The following is a 19,722-nucleotide window of genomic DNA, read 5'->3' on the forward strand; positions in this document are numbered from 1 at the left end:
TTGGGAAAGTGATGAATGCCCTGGAATTCTGTGTTGAAATGCCTTGGTAGTCCATGATGGCCATCTGTCGGGGGTGCTTTGAATGAGATTTTCCTGCTTCTTGGCAGAGGGTTGGACTGGATGACCCGTGAGGTCTCTTCCAACTCTTTGATTCTTTCTAGTTATTTTGCTCCCTGAAATAGGGTTAGGGAACTTCAGCAGGCTGGGTGTGTGCACGCACGTGTGTCACTTTTGTGACCTTATATCCCCAAAGTAACAACATATATTGTGGGGGATATTAACCAAGAAAACCAGAAGTATCTGAAAGTTATCTCATACTAACGAGACTTTTAAAAGAGACAAATCATGCTTTCCTTTAGTCAGAAGAAGCAGTTTGGAGGGATTCAAGGCCATACAAATGATATAGGGTGGTAGAGTAGAATCTCACTTATCCAACATTCACTTATCCAATGTTCTGGATTATCCAACGCATTTTTGTAGTCAATGTTTTCAATATATCATGATATTTTGGTGCTAAATTCGTAAATACAGTAATTACTACATAGCATTACTGCATATTGAAATACTTTTTCTGTCAAATTTGTTGTATGACATGATGTTTTGGTGCCTAATTTGTAAAACCATAACCTAATTTGATGTTCTTAATCTCTTCGTCTTAATCTCTTCTTATTATCTAACATATTTGCTTACCCAACATTCTGCAAGCCCGTTTATGTTGGATAAGTGAGACTCTACTGTATATGGGAATTCATAGCTGCACATTGCACCCCATTGGCCTGCAAAGGTGAAAAAGGAAGGAAAGAGAAGTTTATCATGTTCTTGGACATCCCTTCCAGCAGAAGTGTGACTCTCACATGGTACTTTAGTAAACCCTTGGCATACATCCAGAATGTTGGTTCAACTAAAAAAAACAAAAAACCAAACAACACTCTTTTAAAAAATGAAGTGTTTTTAATTATTCTCCTAATGTTTTCCAAACTCTAGTCCTCCAGGTGTTTTGGACTTCAGATCCCAGAATCCCTGATCGTTGGCCAAAGCAGCTGCAGTTTCTGGGAGTTGAAATGCCTGGAGGAGCAGAGTATAAGAATCGCTATTATAGAGATTTGATTGTCCCCTGTTCCCCTGTATACAATATAAAGAAAACATGGGACGAAAGGAAAAATTGGAAATGGGTTTAAGCCTAGATTATACTGTCTATTCTTCTCTCCTGGCCTCTTGGGAGGGCCTTTCATCTGCTTCTGGGTCCAGGCATAATGGAGCATTGCCTGCCCCTTCTCCTCTCTTTCTGAGACCAGGGCAGTGGCAGTTGGGATGGAGGAAGGACCTTTCATCTTATTCTGGGCTGAGCACGATGGAGCTGTATCTGAATTATTTTTTCCCTCTGATACTAGAGCAGTGGCAGTTGGGAAAGACCTTTCATTTGCCTCTGGGCCTAGGCATGCCTCTTCTATACTACTTCCTTGGCCAGGGCAATGGCATGTGAGATGGCCAGGGGGGTGTCCTTTCATCTGCTTCTGAGCTTAAGCTTGGTTGAGCAGTGTCTACCTCTTCTTCTCTCCCTTTGAGACCAGGGCAATGGCAGTTGGAAAGGAGGAAGGGCCTTTTATCTACTTCTGGCTCTTGGCATGATGGAGCTGGGCCTGCCTCTTCATCCAAGGCCAGGGCAGTGGCAGTTGAGATTGAGAAATGGTCTTTTATCCACTTCTGGGGTGCCTTATAAAATTGTGCCTGCCTCTTCTTCTCTCCCTCTGAGGCCAGGGCAGTGTCAATTGAAATGGCTGAAGGTTTAAAAATGCCAGAAAGGCAGAGAATAAGGGGGCGATACAACTGTCTGAGTATCCCAAGTCCTTGCTATTGTTTTTGCTGCTTAAACTCCAGACAGTCAGTACAGAGCTTCTTATCAGTACTAACCTTGGAAAACACATTTCAAGAAACTGTCATGCAGATCTCCAGCACAACACACTCCAATGTGCTTACAAACAATACAGATTGAATATCTGAAATGGATTATGCACATCAAGAACCCTTGCATGAAGTTTTGTATGCATCTTGACAGATAAACCTAGACACGTTAATTGCCCAGATCAATGTTTATAGGGCTGGCTACCCATAGCATCTCAGAGAAGAGAGACCTATCTCAAACTGCCATATTTTCAGTGCCAGGTTAAAACATTTTCTGCTGCCACCCATTTGAAAAGTTGAAGTTAGTGTATTTTTAGTTATCTTACTGTCAATTATTATCCTTTATTGCGGTGAGAAATGCAGTTTTTCAAGCTTAATATACAGTTACACCTTCATATCCATGGGTTCTGCATCCACAGACTCACCAAATCGTGGCTCAAACAAATTGGGGAAATGAATTAGGAGGCCATTTTACTATGCCATTGTGTATAACCATTCATAGATTTGGGTAGTCATGAAGTGCTGGAACCAAACCCCTGTGGATACCAAGGGCCTACTGTATTTTGATTTTTTTTTATTTCTAAGAGGGCTTGAATCTTAGAAAAAGTTATTTAAGAAATATTGGTGTCATTGGTGTATTGTTTGATTTGTGACCCCAAAAGAGGAAAGAAAAGATCTTGTCAGTCTTGTTGTTTCGGGCATTGCGACTGGATCTATCACCAGGCTTGATATGCTGTTCAGGTCCCAAACCTTTATTGTTGTATTTCTTTCCAACAGGAAAAAAAGAAGAAACGTGAAGAAGTAGAGAGAGTCGTAACCCCGGCGCTCCTTCCAAGCGCAGTTAAAGATGAAGGATCTTTTCAGCCCCACAAATCCCAAGCGGAACACATTCCAGAATCAACGCTCTGTACTGAATCAAAGGAAAGAGAAAATGTGCCTGATGCCCAACAGAATGTTTTCACCCTTGAACATGAAGGATCTCCATCAACCTCCTTGACAAAGCCCTCAGTGCCAGAGGAAGAACTTAGAGAAAAAGCTTTGCAAGTTGAAAAAAACATTGGCAAAGAAGGAGGCAGTACTCAGAGCAGCTTCACAGAGGCCAAAGAGGCAACTTTTAGTTTACCAGAAAGTAGAATTTTGTGTGCACCTTCGCCAGAAGGAAGTACGCAGGAGCCAGTGAGTGGGAATATCCAGGATGTTACAAAACATGCAGTTGGCTCTTTTTCAGATGAGACTCTTGCCCCCATCAGTGTTCCAAGCAAAGATGCTAAAGTACAGGCTCCAAGCTCTGGTTTCAAAAAACTATATCCAGATCTACCGCTGGAATTATTCAGTGAGAGCATGTCTGAGCTTTCCATCCGGGCTCAGTTACCTAAAGGAGGGAGACTTTATCCGGAGATTCCGGTCGAAGCAGATTTGGTGCCTTTTACCAAAGAGCAGCTGAAGGTCTTTGAGCCGTGCTCCTGGCTGGAGAACGTGGATTCCTACGTGGAGGAGTTTGGGAGCACCGCGCATCAGGACAGGCACGCGTTCTTTGAGCTGTTGCTGAACTACTGGCGCTGCCGGAAGCAGCTCCTCCTGGCTGAGGCCGAGCTGCAAACCCTGGCCGCCAATTGCAGAAATGTCAAAGATCGCCTCTGGACTTTCAAGGATGAGCAACAGTCAGTCCAGGTGGGGTAAATAACATAAATATGTCTCTTTCTTACAGTGCGGAACATAGATTGTTTGTATACAAATAAATAAATACAATATAACAATATAAGACAATTAGGGTACATACCCGGCATTGCCAGAGTGTCATTAGGACTGCTGCTCACCTCCTTTCTCACTTCTCCAACTCTGAGAAGGCCTACCTCACAATGTCTTCATGGCAACTAGGCTCTCTTTGCAGCTCTTTCCTTTCTTCCCTCCTTTTTTCTTTCTTCCCCCTCCCTTCTCCTTTCCTTTCTTTCCCTTATTTTTCATTTCTCCCTTACTTACTTTCCTTCTTTCTCCCTTCTCTAACTCTGAAAGGGCTTACTCCACAATGTCCCCGTGGCAACATGTCTTTCTTTGTGACTCTTTCCTCCCTCCCTCCCCCTAATACACACCACTTTTCTTTCCTATTGACATCAGAGGGTCACGTCACCTATCCAACAGCCAAATCCAGTGACATCACAGCCAGTCTAGAGATATCACAGGACCACTTCACCTAGTCACAGCCTTTGTAGTACAAAATGGACAAGTGAACATACATGCATACATACTTTGACTTTTATGTATATAGAGAGATGATAGATATGAAAGTACTACATAAAATTGGCATACAATACCATTAAAATATGATGTCATTAAAATACAATGTAATACATCAAATATAAGCAATGATATTACAATTTAGATTAGATAAAATCTAGTTAGCCAAGAACATCCCTATAAAAATCAACTGCAATATTGGCAATAAATTTAGCCCCGATATGCATTGCTGCCAGGGAGGAAAGAGAAACCTTGCAAGTTACAATAGAATTGATATTACACGGGAGATAGGAATTTTTTTCTGACACATTGGAATGTAGATTGCATGGAGATGTGATATCAAATCCTTGCATTTCACTTAGTGGTAGGTAGTTACAATCTTGGGCAACAAACATGACACATTGACTGCCTTGTGCAATGTGTTGTGCATTTGTGTTCTCTACTATAATCCCCTTCTGTTGGCAATGTTTGCTAAGGCATCTGGAAGTTGACATCTAAACTACAGGGCGTGATGAGGCTTCTCTCCTGTTTTAGTAACCTCTTCTGGAGAGGTTACTGTTTTAGTAACCTTTCCTTCTTGCGTGGAAAGACTGACTATTGTTCTACTTACATGCCAGTGGAAGAAGGAAATGGCTGTACGAAGAAAAATATAAAAGCCAGCATATTTTCAGTGCTTTGAGTTGCCAGTGATGAGGGTTGAAGGAAATTATCATTCAAAATTATTTTGATGATCACCGTGGATGTAGTTAGCTGAATATCTTGTTTGTTTACATAATCTTTTCCTCTCTTTCTTGGGTTTCAACACAGCTTCCAACATAATGAGAAATTCCAATGAAAATACAACAAATAACATGGATTTTACTTGATTTGTGCTACAGTGTTCCTCATCATACCTCACAGTGGCTAGCAATCTCACCCGAAAGCATACAATTAAAATCACAGATTACAAATACCAACATTCCATATCTTAAATCACTTATTACAAATTCCATCTCTTAAATCATAAATTACATACAGACATAGAGAGAGAGAAAGAGAAAGTGAAAGAGTTTCAGATATCTTCTGTAAAAGAAAAGTCATACGAACAATAGTGAAGTTAAACATTTGCTTATTCCTCCAAGAGCTTGTACATTTAGGTATATTTTAACTGGTACCTGAAAGACCAATGCGTGGAAGACTGGTGTTTATAACTACCATGATGCTACCACCAAGAAAACTGCTAAGTGTGGTGTCTCCAGAAACCTTTCTACTCCATGGCACCCCCAGAAGTGTTTTGCTGGTCCATTTAAATCCTGGACAAGTCATTATTGGCTCATGCAGTCCTTAAAATGCCTATTCCTGTACCTTTTAGGACTTTGATACTAATACACTGCACATGTTGGAAGTGAAGAAGCATCAGCTGTCAAGGACAGAACGCCACAAGATTCAAAGTAACAGAGTTTATTAGATTACAGAACTCAAAAAATGCCCGTAAAACACAAGGGCCAGGCAGTTTTTGCCTTTAGGAGCAAAAAGGGGCAAAAGTAAATGTTCAAAAGATAAACCGGATTAAACCGGAGTTTAATCCGGGTAAAAACAAACTGCTTGCTTCAGCCTGGGTATAAACGAAACGAAAGCCAAGGAACAAAAGATACAAAGAATGCAACTAATTGGCAGCAGATTCCTCTCTGCTGCCAACACTGTGCTTAGAGTAACTTGCGTCGCTCCCCCACACACACAGCAGACAGGATCTCCAACACGAGTAAATCAGCCAAGGATTGTAGCAGTTGAGTAGACCAGTTCCGTTCCGTAGATCAAAGCCAGAAGCAGACGTTTGTAGTTTTTCCAAGTCCAAGAAGGGGGGAAGACAAGCCGTGGTCAGTTCAGTCCGAGTTCTCAAAGCAGGAGATGGCGTCCGTCAAGAAGACGACGGAAGGTCAAGGTCACAGCACAGGAAAGCACACAAGTCTTCAGGGAAGCGTCCCACACACACACGGATCCCAAGCGTTTGCCCAGATTACCTTGCCCAACGCAATTTGCAATTGCTCTCAAGCCCCATTTTATGCCAGTTACAAATCTTCATCACTGTCAGCTGTCCTCCTTAACCCGAGTCCAATCCATCTCATCCTCCTCTGAGCTAACCAGCCCCTCCTCCATTCTCTCCGTAAACCCTTCGAAAGACTCCTCGTCAGATGGTGCTGCAAATATGTCTCGCAGTCTTTTTCTCTCTCGCTCCTCGAGAGTATCTGACTCTCGAGGAGTCTTACGCCCACGTCTGTCAGTAACAGAGCCATGAGGCTCAATCATAACACTATCCCCTCTCACAAAGGCCTCCTCCCCCGATGGCGGAGAAGTGGCAGTGATACCCTCCGCTATAGCACCACGACGACTAGAGGTATCAAGTTTCAACAGCGAACGATGAAAGACTGGATGGACCTTTAAACTAGACGGTAAACGCAAACGAAACGCAACAGAAGAAATCTTTTTAACGATAGGAAAGGGACCCAAATACCGAGGCGCAAACTTTCCCCCAGCCTGTTTAATATGTTTGGAAGATAACCACACCAAATCCCCTTCTTCCAACTCCTCCCCTGCCTGCCTGTGGCGGTCAGCCTGAGTCTTCTGCGTTGCCTTAGCTTCCAACAGTAAGCGACGGGCAACATCATGCAATGCAGCCATTTCCGAAGAGCGGTACACAGGGTCCGAAGAGACCACATTGGTCGACGGCGCCACACCTCCCCGTGGGTGAAAACCATAAGTTAGCTCAAATGGCGTATGCTGACTAGACGTGTGCACCGCATTGTTGTAAGCAAATTCCGCCACCGGTAACCACTTTACCCAAGCCGTGGGTTGATCTAAACAAAAACAACGCAGATACTGCTCTAAGAGCCCATTAACCCGTTCCGACTGTCCATCCGTTTGCGGATGGAAAGCTGAAGACACGTTTAACTTAGTCCCCAAACACTCATGGAAGTGTTTCCAAAAGCGTGACACAAATTGCGGAGCCCTATCTGAAATAATCACCTCGGGTGCTCCGTGCAAACGATAGATGTGCTTTGTAAATAGTAAGGCCAACGTAGGGGCCGCCGGAATGGTTGAACAAGGAATAAAATGAGCCAGTTTACTAAATAAATCCACCACCACCCAAATACAAGTATAACCCCCAGACTTAGGCAAATCTGAAATAAAATCCATGGAAATGATTTGCCATGGCCTCTCCGGAACAGGTAAAGACGATAACAACCCTCTAGGGCGCCCAACAGGCGTCTTACTCTGCTGACAAACGGCGCAGCTGTCACAAAAGCGCAGAATGTCTTGCCGCATCTTTGGCCACCAGTAGCTCCTGGTGATAAGCTGTACGGTCTTGAACCTGCCAAAGTGCCCAGCCATGGGTTCGTCATGGTGGGCTCTAATCACCTCCAACCTGAGGGTCCCTACTGGTACGTAAACCTGCCCCCTACGCACCAATACCCCGTCTTGATCCTGGAGATGCGGCAGTATGGTACGGTTACCTGCAGAGAGCAGCATCAGTTGCTCCTGAGTCCATACATCATCCTTCTGAGCCTCAAGGATCTGGTCATGTAACCCAAGCTCATTATCTACAACACACAGAGAGGCAGTAGGCAAGATGGTCTGACATACTACCTGCTCATTGGTCTTAAATTCCGGCTTGCGGGATAAAGCATCGGCCCGCAAGTTTGCCTTCCCCTCCACGAACTGCACCTTGAAGTTAAACCTGGAGAAAAACAAAGCCCAGCGGATTTGACGCTGGTTTAACTTCTTTGCTGTTTGCAAGTGCTCTAAGTTCTTGTGATCAGATCTGACCACGATCTGGTGCCGTGCCCCTTCAAGCCAGTGCCGCCACACCTCAAACGCCACCTTAATCGCCAACAACTCCTTCTCCCATATGGTATAGTTCTGCTCGAAGGGTGTTAGTTGCCGCGAGTAAAATCCACAGGGACGCAAGGTCCCTGAGGAATCCTTCTGAGACAATACAGCCCCCAACGCGTAGCTAGAAGCGTCCGCTTCTACCACGAACGGTCTGTCAACATCAGGATGGGTTAGTATGTTGTCCGATTGAAAACTAGACTTTAGTTGTAGAAACGCCTCGTGAGCTTCCCGCCCCCACACAAATGGCTGTTTCTTGCGCAGAAGCTGCGTCAAAGGTACCGTGAGCTTTGCAAAATTCGGAATAAACTCCCGGTAGTAATTAGCGAAACCCAAGAACCTTTGTACATCCTTCTTAGTCTTCAGCTCCTGCCATGAGTTGACGGCGTCAACCTTATGTGGGTCCATTTTAAGTTCCCTACCTGACACTACATGACCTAGGAACTCCACTTCAGGCACATGAAAGACGCACTTGGAAGCCTTGGCGAAAAGCCCATTAGCCCGCAGTCGGTGCAGAACCTGCTTGACATGTTGACGATGTTCTTTCTCGTCCTTAGAAAAAATCAAGATATCATCCAAATAAATCACTAAAAATTGGTCAATTAGGTCCCTGAACACATCGTTCATGAACCTCTGGAATACCGCAGGAGCATTACAAAGCCCAAAAGGCATGACTCGGAACTCGTGGCATCCGAAACACGTGTTAAATGCCGTCTTCCATTCATCCCCTTCCCGTATACGGATTAAGTTATAGGCCCCCCGCAGGTCAAGCTTGGTAAAGACCTTAGCCCCTTGCACCCTTGATAACAGTTCCGAGATTAAAGGCAGCGGGTACCTATCCCGAATGGTGTATTTGTTTAGGATCCGATAATCGCAGACCAACCTAAGTTCCCCAGTCTTTTTGGCTACAAAGAATACCGGTGCCGCAGTTGGAGAACTAGATGGGCGAATAAACCCCTTGGCTAAATTTTCATCTAGAAACTCCCGCAAAGCTTGCCTTTCCGGTACAGTCAAGGCATACAGCCTCCCTGCTGGCAGTTTCGCACCTTCTGCCAACTTGATGGCGCAATCATATGGCCTGTGCGGTGGTAATTTGTCCGCTTCTCTTTTACAAAATACATCAGAGAACTCCCCATACTCAGCAGGCACTCCCTCCATATCAGAATGAGTAACATTTAGAGTGCAACAATCCTGCCTCTTTAAGATCACTTTACGTGTTGCCCAATCTACATGTGGGTTTACTACAGCTAGCCAATCCATCCCCAGGATCACATCATATCTAGGCAAGCTCGTAATATCCCACACAAACGTTCCCGTTACTCCCTGCACCTCCCACGTTACTGCTGAGGTTTCATGGTTAACCACCCCAGTCTCCAGCAGTCTCCCATCTGCTCCTTCCACCCACACGTCGCATGCCTTGCGCACTCTAGGAATGCCATGCTTCTTAGCAAACTCAATATCTACATAGGAGACCGTAGCCCCTGAGTCCAGCAGTGCCAAAGTAGAAACAAGTTCCCTTCCCCCAACAGATAATGTAATGGGTACGAAAACATGCTTCCTCCCCTCAGTTGACTGCTTGAGGAGCCCTAGTGCGTTGGACTCACGTCGCACTAGGGCTGGCCTTTTCCCGAAAGCTGGGAAGGTTTCACATTACAATTTTTGGCAAAATGCCCAGCATTCCCACAGTACAAACACAAGCCCAGCTGCCTCCTACGGCTCTTTTCCTCTGTAGACAGCTTTTTAAAGACCCCAAGCTCCATGGGCTCTTCCCCCATCACCACAGGTGCCCTGGTTACATGCATGGGTGGCGCACACATTGCTTTTGAGTGTTTACGAGCCTCGAACCTTGCGTCTAAACGCAGCACCTTAGCTACTAAGGCGTCCCAGCTTTCAGCCGGCTCCAAGCGTGCTAATTCATCCTGGAGCATATCACTTAACCCGGCAGTAAATAAAAGCATGAATGCATTTTCCCCCCAATCCAGCTGGTGGCGATACAGGTTAAACTTATTTAAGTAATCCAAAACAGTCCCCTTTCCCTGTTTCAACCGATACAGAGCCCACCCAGCGTTCTCCGTGCGGAGAGGATCCCCAAAAGTATCAGTTAACAACTTTTTGAAATTATTCAAATTGTCCTTGACTGGGTCATTTCCCAAAATTAAATTAGTGGCCCATTGTCCTGCGGGACCGGTCAACAAACTCAAAATAAAGGCCACCTTGCTAGTGTCTGTAGGAAAAGCATGAGCACTGAGCTGAGAAAAATAAAGCTCCACTTGTGCCAAAAAGGTTGGCAACTTGCACCTGGTTCCGTCAAAGCGTTCAGGAGTCAAAACATGTCCTTTCACAGCCTGAGCTGTTTGGATAACGGTAAAAGCCGTTTGCAATTGGTCTACTTTGGCCCTTAACTCATCCATCGTCTTCCTGACGGGTTTATTGCTGCAATAAACTTTTTATGGCGTTGGGCAATCTGTCAAGGACAGAACGCCACAAGATTCAAAGTAACAGAGTTTATTAGATTACAGAACTCAAAAAATGCCCGTAAAACACAAGGGCCAGGCAGTTTTTGCCTTTAGGAGCAAAAAGGGGCAAAAGTAAATGTTCAAAAGATAAACCGGATTAAACCGGAGTTTAATCCGGGTAAAAACAAACTGCTTGCTTCAGCCTGGGTATAAACGAAACGAAAGCCAAGGAACAAAAGATACAAAGAATGCAACTAATTGGCAGCAGATTCCTCTCTGCTGCCAACACTGTGCTTAGAGTAACTTGCGTCGCTCCCCCACACACACAGCAGACAGGATCTCCAACACGAGTAAATCAGCCAAGGATTGTAGCAGTTGAGTAGACCAGTTCCGTTCCGTAGATCAAAGCCAGAAGCAGACGTTTGTAGTTTTTCCAAGTCCAAGAAGGGGGGAAGACAAGCCGTGGTCAGTTCAGTCCGAGTTCTCAAAGCAGGAGATGGCGTCCGTCAAGAAGACGACGGAAGGTCAAGGTCACAGCACAGGAAAGCACACAAGTCTTCAGGGAAGCGTCCCACACACACACGGATCCCAAGCGTTTGCCCAGATTACCTTGCCCAACGCAATTTGCAATTGCTCTCAAGCCCCATTTTATGCCAGTTACAAATCTTCATCACTGTCAGCTGTCCTCCTTAACCCGAGTCCAATCCATCTCATCCTCCTCTGAGCTAACCAGCCCCTCCTCCATTCTCTCCGTAAACCCTTCGAAAGACTCCTCGTCAGATGGTGCTGCAAATATGTCTCGCAGTCTTTTTCTCTCTCGCTCCTCGAGAGTATCTGACTCTCGAGGAGTCTTACGCCCACGTCTGTCAGTAACAGAGCCATGAGGCTCAATCATAACATCAGCACTTGCACAGAGAGCATCTAGGGACAGGGGGAACCCTGTGATTCAGGCTTGCTGTCTTGTTTTCACCTCTGTTCCCTACACCTATGTAATTCAAAGTGTTTTGCTTCCTGCCTGCATGAAGGGACCACTTCCCCCTTCTTCCCAAAAGGCTTTAATGTTTTATTACCTTTATGCTTGAGAAGGGAGCACCATGAGGCTTCTCTGCCTCAAAATGCTGTACATAGAGACATGAGAGTCATCTTAGGGACTCTTCTAGTAGAGTTAGGGAACTTTCTTTTGCCTATCTACTCTTTTGAACAAGATATATTATCCACAATATTTTTTTTTCCGTGTCAGGAGCAACCGGAGTTGCTTCTGGAGTGAGAGAATTGGCTGTCTGCAAGGACGTTGCCCAGGGGACGCCCAGATGTTTTGATGTTTTACACTCCTTGTGGGAGGCTCCTCTCATGTCCCCGCATGGAGCTGGAGCTGATAGAGGAAGCTCATCCGCACTCTCCCCGGGTGGGATTCGAACCTGGCAGCTTTCAGGTCAGCAATCCAACCTTCAAGTCACGAGGCTTTTATCCCCTTGGCCATCGGAGGCTCCTTATCCACAATAATAATAATAATACACATTATTTATTTACTTACCTCTTTTAATGACAATGCTGCATTCTATTCTGCTATGGATACCAAATATACTTACCATATCCACTTGTTTTGGCATCTGTTTCCTATAGTAGCCAGGTATTAACATGTTGAATCTGACTCTTCCTTATCTCTTTTGCAGGGTGTCTGTGCCGATCAGTGCAAAGTGTCCGGCTTCCATCGCTACCAGACGGTGGAGGTGAATGAGGGTGCCTTGGGAGAGCTGAAGCGATTGTTTGAAGCCCAGGCTGAGCATGTGCACCAGACACTGGCCCTGCACCTCTATACCTCTGTATTGTCGCGTCTGCAAGTTGAGTCTTACATCTACGCATTGCTCAGTAGCTCTCCCTTGCTGAAGTCTGTAGGCATCCAGCAACAGGATTTAGGTGTGTGCCTTCTCTTCTGGTATGGTTTCTGCTTTTGGTGGGAGTCTGCTAGACGTTATGCCTCATGGAGAGTACGTATGTGAGTGTATAAACAGTTATCATCCCACATTTGACTTTTGCGACTTTGGTTATTCATGGTTTTGATTAAAAATGTTCTTTCTAGAAATCTCTCCATCCTCCAGTACAACTTTGTGGTGAATTTCTTTCAGTTATGCTGGAGGTTCTAGATATTTCTTCAGAGAACACCTAGGAATCTCTTGGTCTTTCAATTTGATTCTGTGGTCAGCTTCTAACAGAAGTTGGCCATCACGTTATGCTAGATATTCCTGCTAGATATGTGTTTTTGCTGGTAAAAAAAGATAGCAATTATTTTGTTTCACTTTCAATGGACTCCTTCCTGTGCCCATAACTCCAGCAAATGTGGAGGTCTGACTGTGTATGCTTTTCATGTTGTGATTCCATGAATTCCAAAGGGTTTTCTTATACAAAGAATACTTGAAAGTAGTTTTGGCAAAATCTTCCTTTGAAATTTTGCCAGCAGGATTCATTGGCAGTTTCCCATTCTCTAAAAACCAGGCTGATTAGCTCCCAGCATGGGAATTTCTAGGGTATTTAGGCCCTTCATGGACATTCTAGCACAGTGATTCTCAACCTGTGGGTCCCCAGACATTTTGGCCTTCAACTCCCAGAAATCCTAATAGTTGGTAAACTGGCTGGGATTTCTCAGAGTTGTAGGCCAAAACACAGGCCTACACTGTTCTAGCAGAAGCTAAATAAAGTTACGTTCTGTGTGCTCAGATCTAAATAAATCATATCAAACTGCATTAATTCTATAGTATAGATCAGGCATTGGCAAACTTTGACCCTCCAGGTGTTTTGGACTACAACTTCCAGAATCCCAGCCAGCTTGCCAGCTGTTAGGAATTGTGGGAGCTGAAGTCCAAAACATCTGGAGGGTCGAAGTTTACCCATGTCTGGTGTAGATGCACCCTGTGTTGTTTTCCATTCAACAAGGTAACAAGCAACATGTTCTGAAATTACCTTTTATTCATCCATTAAAGTAGTGGTGCCAAAGCTGTGGCCCTCTGGGTCTTTTGGACTTCAGCTCCCAGAATTCCTGGCCATTGGACAACCTGGCTAGGGCTTCTGGGAGTTGGAGGCCAAACATCTGGAGGATCACAAGTTTGACATTTCTGCAGGAGCCAACTCCTGATTTCACTCAGCCAAATGCAGGGTGGGATTTTGCACATACAACATCCATGTGTAGTATACTGGGGCCAAGAAATAGTTCATTTAGTGGGTGACTGGGGTTTTGAACCTAGTACAGGGGATCCCAGCCTAACCCTGCCTCTCAGTATTAATACCTTGCTGATTATGGGCTTTTCTAATTCTTTTTTTCTTCTTCTCCTCATTTTTAGCTTGTAAACAGGGTGAAAATGCTTCCTCGGATTTGGGGCCCTTGAAGGAATGCATCAGCGTCCTCTTCAGTTTTACCCGCAGAGTCGTGGAGGACCCACAGTTCCAGAACGATGTACTTTCATGGCTTCAGAGGCTGGTGAGGAAACCCATGCTGATAATTTGGCACCAAATGCCGGATCGTTTAGTCATCCAGGCAAATAGTCATTACCAGCCCCTTTTTTAAAAAAAAAAAAAACTTCTCTCTGTTGTTTTGCAGAGAGCGGGGGCAGCAATGATTCATTTACTTCTAAGACTTAATAGTTTAACTACTTTCACTCAGGGTGCACCGTATAGTGAGAAACAATCCATAGAAATTGAATTTAGGAGACAGCATAATGGAATGAGCAATTAAAAGCAGCAGTGAATTAAAAGCAGCCGAGATTTAGTGAGATGTCATATGGAAGTGTAAAGATATCAACGTCGTGTGAATCCTTGAAGACTGCCAGCTTTTATTTTGGGCACAATGGGTGATTCGTTTTAAGTTTTTGTGTACGTATGACTGACATTCTCCTGTTTTGAAATCACTTATGAAATTCTTTCCCATTTTTTCAGGTGTCAGTCTTGCAAAGGGTTGGTTCTCCAGGAGACCAACTCTTCCTCTTAAACCACATCCTTCGCTGTCCTGCCGGCGTCAGCAAATGGGCTGTCCCATTCATTCAGGTGTGAATGTTTACTATCTGTTGTATAGTGATGTATCTGAGGCCTAATTCTTACAGTTTCTGCAGTGCCCTTTTGAATTGCAGTGACGTAATGTTTTCCGGGGCTGTGGTAGCACAGTGGGTTAAACTGCTAAGCTGTAGAGCTTGCTGACTGGAAGATCAGCAATTTGAATCTGCGGGATGAGGTGAGCTCCAGTTGTTAGCCACAGCTTCTGCCAACTTAGCAGTTTGAAAACATGCGAATGTGAGTAGTTCAATAGGTTCGGCGGGAAGGTAGCAGCGCTCCATGCAGTCATGCCAGCCACATAACCTTGGCGGTGTCTATGAACAATGCCAGCTCTTCGACTTAGAAATTGAGATGAGCACCACCCCTGAGAGTCGGACACAACTCTAGACACAACCTTCTAGACCATCACTTTTTAAAAGGCAAGTTTTGAACTCAAATAGGGTCCCTTAGCTCAGTGTTGGGCTCACTGAAAATTTGGCAACTATTAAAGTTTTCTGAATACCATCCATTTACACAAATCTGTCAGCAACAGTGTGCAGTGTTTACAGGAGACTCTGCAGAATTTGCTTCAGTTGTACTCCACAAAAAAGAAAATCAGCCTGTTTAGCAAGCCTGGCAAATGCTGACTTATTATCAGTACATGTTTGTTTTTTACTCCTTTTTTATATACCTATATATGGAGCCATGTAAATATTTCTCAGGAGGAAAGGAGTTGCAACTGGAAAAGGTTGGAGAAAGAATAATTCTAGAATAAAAAAATAATTTTTGAAACCATAGCATTTTCTAAAAGCCCGCATAGAAATGTATCTCGGGAAGAAATCACACATTTAGAAGTTTGTGGTTCTCTAAACATGCTCCATCTTCAGATGCTAATTTTCACACATTAAGAGTGTGATTTGCCTTCTGAAATGGTACAAGTCTGGGATACTTTTTCTGCACTTTTGAACATGTTTCCTGCCCTTGATTTTTATCAAGCATTTTGTATGAATCTGAGTATGAGCTTCAAAGCGCAGCTCTTAATGAAACCACTTTTCCAGTGACCCCCTATTTCTAAAGATACAATTTTATTGTTTTTATATATGTGTACCTTTAATTTCCAGAATCAGATATCTGTGATTTCCAACTCAAATTTAGTGTCTCCTTTTGAAAACATCTCCCTCCCTTCCTCCCTTCCTTTTAGATCCGGGTCCTTGGTAACCCATCTGGAGTCTTTCATTTCATGCAGTCCCTCGCTTTGCTGATGTCTCCTGCCAAGTAAGTAGAAAGTGGGGAAGGTGAAGGAGAAAGAGTGAAATATGTGGGAGTCTATAGAAATGTTTGCCATTCTTATATGAAAAAGGTGTGATATAAAAAAGTGGTGTGAAGGAAATGTTATATTGACCTGAATTGAACTGAATGCTAGCAGGATATTTACTCCTGGAAGCAGGGCTGGCTCCAAAGAATAGCCTATAAGCCAGGCTCCTGCACTGTTCCTCATCCTGCCATTGCTCCTCTTTCCACCTTGTGTAACGAAAAAGCACACAGTCTTGTGACTCCCTGAAGGCAAACAAGTCTTATTTGCCGTAAGCTTTCCTGGAATGCAGCCCTCGTCAGTGGAATAAAAAGTCCTGTTTATTCAAGCAAGCTGTGGGGAATTAAGTGCCTTTTGATAAAAGGGTGTTTTAATGGCGAGTTACTGTTCTTTTGTCCGCTCTATACCTTCTTAAAACTGCTTTTAAAAAGTAAAGCCTTCTACATTAGAGGTAGGTAACTATGGTAGATGATTTCCTGCCCTTGGAACTTTTCAGTTGTTCCAAAGATTTCCCCAAATGCTAACAAATAAAAATAAAAATGGAAATCCTTACCAGAAATGTCTGAAACTCTTTTTCTGGTGTTGAAAAGTAGGTATGTTAAATGCTACATGGCTTTGTCATGTATTTTATTGGTTGATTTCTGTTCCCGAAGGATTCCTAGAGAGGTGATTCACTCCCTCTTGCCAGAAATTAAAATTATAATCATGGGTTGGAAATGCAGTCTTAAGACTGGAGTTCGCCAAAAATGGGGCCAGGAGATCAAACTTTCACCTCTGAGGATTCACATAACCTAAAGGCAATCCTTTATTTTCTCGTGCACACTTCTCACCTGCTGACCCCATTGCTAGCTTCTGAATTAGTTTAAAAATATTTGGGGTAAAGGTCTCTCTCCATCCTCCCCAGCAATCACCTTGAGGAGCAGTTTGGGGCAACATAAGAGAAGATTAATTATCCATGTTCTCCCAGAAGTCCATGCACTTTGCTACAAAGTCCTCCATGAGTACTTTACCCTAGTATTATTCAATGTGCATGAGTAGACCATGCAAGGACCCTAAAGCAGTGTTCCTCTTGAACAATAAGGATTAGGGCTGGAATGGATCCCCATTTTCCCTACTGGAGTCAAGATTTGGAGTTCCCATTTTTGGGCACATTTTCTGGAATCAAAATAGAACTTAGAAGGTTGCCACAATTTTGAAGGAATTTTTTTATTCTTGGTGCAACAGATTTGATGCATTTTGTGGACTTTGTAGAGTGATAAACTACACAGCTTTCCAAGAAAGAGAACCTTTCATTGTTTTTCACCACATTTAAACTTGGGAAAACTTCACAAAATAGATACAATTATACATATGCTGAACTATATATTAAAATAATGAGTGTCTGTCTCTGTGTGTATGCATACACACACACACACACACATATATGCATATACATATGCATACACACACGTACACATGCAGACATTTCATTTTTTGGCCTTCTGAACAATGTGCTGTCTCTTACACATTTAGGTTTTTCTTTTTAGAAAGCTCTACCTTCATGTGGTGTCTCCCCCTAACTTTTCTGCACATCATTCCATTGAATGCTTGCCACCCATCTATTAAAAGAATAATAATTTACATCTGCACAACCTTTAAATCATTTCAATGTTCTTTTCTGTACCTTTTTCTCCATCTTTTTGGAAACCGGCATAGTTTTTGAAGCTGCCCCTCATTCCCTTTTGTGCTTCCCCATGTTTTTAAAGAGAATAAATGCTTTAAAAGTTGTACAACATGTAAAATTGTGTGTCAGTTTATTTTGGACTTTTTGTCTTGTTGGAAGCCGCAGTAACTTTCATGGGAAGGCTGTGTGGCTTTCCAGAAAACTTTACAGTATGGCTTTCTTCATAAAGTTGTACAGTTTCCTCATCATTTTGGAGGGATAAGTTCCCAAAAGTTGACACCACAGGAAGTAAAATTGTCTAGTTCTTCCAATATCTCTTGGGAATGGGAAAATCCAGAATTACCTTCCTTAGTGAGGATACATTTTTCTTGGCTGATCTTCTGTGTTTCAGCATTGCATTTTTAGCGCAATTGGGAGGTAGATTCATCCTGGAATATTAACATAAATGTACAGAGGTTTGTCTCCTTCATGTGGTGTCCCTCCCTAATATTTCTGGCATGCTGCGTTTTGTGACCTACAGAAACCGAGCTGAGTTTATGTGCCATATGAAACCAAGTGAACGGAGGACGTCCTCGTCATCTGGAAAGGAATCTGGAAACTGGACTTTAGTCGATGAAGGAGGAGAAGAGGTATCTTCAAAAGATTACTTTTTCACACTTTGAGTTCACAAAGGAAGCAAGAAGAAAGCAGTCCAAGTCTAGTTTTCCTATACAACTGACACAAAATTCCTTTTCTTATCAGATGGAGCCATTTCTAATAAGGGAGAGGGGAATTCATGTTACAGTGTTCATCTCTATTAAGTGGAATTTTGTAAAGTTGACTGTAAGGATTCTTTTTTTCTTTGAAAAGCACAGTTTTATCTAGCTAGAAGGGAGGGTATTAAGCGTAGAGGTAGGTTGACTTCAGGCTTGAAAAGTATTTTCTCTATGGTCAGTTTTTCTATGGATATTAGTCAATGAAGTTGAGATGCAGCTAAATGTAAAATGATATCTCCGTTATGGGGAAAGTTTTTGAAAGTTGAAATTAACTTCTTATGTACTATAAATTATGGATTTAGTGGCCTGCAGAGTTGTATAAAGACTTGGTGGAGGTAGACAATTAATATACCACTCCTTTCATGGGTTTGCCTCCCATGGATTTGATTATTTGTGGGGTTTTCGCTTTCTTATTTGCTTCTCCTCAAGGTTTGAACCAAAGCATCATAGTTAAAGCACATTATTATGAAGATGCTTGTTTCTCTTCTTTCTCTCCCTCTAGTCTTTCAATTTTCTCTTCATTCTTAGTGTAACTCTAGCTGTCTAGTTGTAAATCCTAATCACTCTTCCTCCAACTCAACTATTAGAACTTTGTTACTGATGTTAGCACATACCCGTATCCTTTAAACTGGCTCCAGATTAGTCCTTATTGCTAGAGAATTTTCTCAGTTCTTCTAATTCTCTTTCTTCCAGGATGAAGATCCTGATACTAGCTGGGTTCTTCTTCTTGAAGATGACTTGATAGCACTGCTGTCCCAATTCCCTTTCCACGAACTCTTTCAGCATCTTCTTGGATTTGATTCTAAAGGTGAGTCAGAAGGAGCAGAGGGGAAGATTCCACTTTTTGGCATCATGTTTCCTATGAACCTCAGTTCCCCAAGCCTGACTCACCCTCTACCAGACATTTGGGGATATTCCCACCTTTTTCAGGGTTCAGGCGTGAGTGCTGTCACTCATGATGTGAATGGCAGGCATACTTCAGTTAAGGAAGCCTCTGACAGTGAAGATTCATTTAAAAAGGTGTTATGTCTTTCCTTAGGCCCTTTCATCCTCTGTCGAGCTGGACGATTTTTTTAGCAGCATCAGTGTTCAGGGAATGTTGAAAGATGGCTGGAGATGTGTAAACCTTTGGTGATACTTTGCAGTAATGTGTCTGCAGTAAATAGTGCAATAAACACAGTTTTTCCTGGCAAAATGTGAAATTCTGCTTTAGCCAATTGTACTGTAGCCATGGATCCTTGCCTACAAAATCAAGGGAAACAGCAGCTACTCCTGAATCCTTTCTTGAGTATGCGTGAGCAGCAAAACAGAGACAAAAGGGGAAAGAAGGTTAACCTGCTTCTTCAACTCTCCCCAGCATGTTAAAAAGGGTTGGCTACCAAAATTGTAAGGAAAGTGGAAGTTGGTGAAGGAAAATGTCGTCTCTAGATGTATTTTGGAAGAAGCCTCCAATGGTCTCTCAAAGGCTCAAAACACTTTTGATTATAGTGTGTCCCTGGTTTGAAAGTGTTA

The 19,722-nt window shown here is 43.3% G+C and overlaps 1 protein-coding gene across 1 annotated transcript in view; it reads left to right on the forward strand.

Annotated features, from left to right (window-relative positions):
* Positions 1–19,722, forward strand: part of epg5 (ectopic P-granules 5 autophagy tethering factor) — a 73,002-nt gene that overhangs the window by 2,899 nt on the left and 50,381 nt on the right. The window contains exons 2-8 of the mRNA XM_062972592.1: positions 2,680–3,573; positions 12,134–12,377; positions 13,796–13,932; positions 14,388–14,495; positions 15,682–15,755; positions 17,976–18,084; positions 18,904–19,018. Of these exons, the coding sequence (XP_062828662.1) occupies positions 2,680–3,573; positions 12,134–12,377; positions 13,796–13,932; positions 14,388–14,495; positions 15,682–15,755; positions 17,976–18,084; positions 18,904–19,018 (1,681 nt within the window). The remainder of the gene's footprint in view (positions 1–2,679; positions 3,574–12,133; positions 12,378–13,795; positions 13,933–14,387; positions 14,496–15,681; positions 15,756–17,975; positions 18,085–18,903; positions 19,019–19,722) is intronic.

The sequence above is a fragment of the Anolis carolinensis genome, chromosome 2, assembly GCF_035594765.1.
Source record: "Anolis carolinensis isolate JA03-04 chromosome 2, rAnoCar3.1.pri, whole genome shotgun sequence".
NCBI lineage: Eukaryota > Metazoa > Chordata > Lepidosauria > Squamata > Dactyloidae > Anolis > Anolis carolinensis.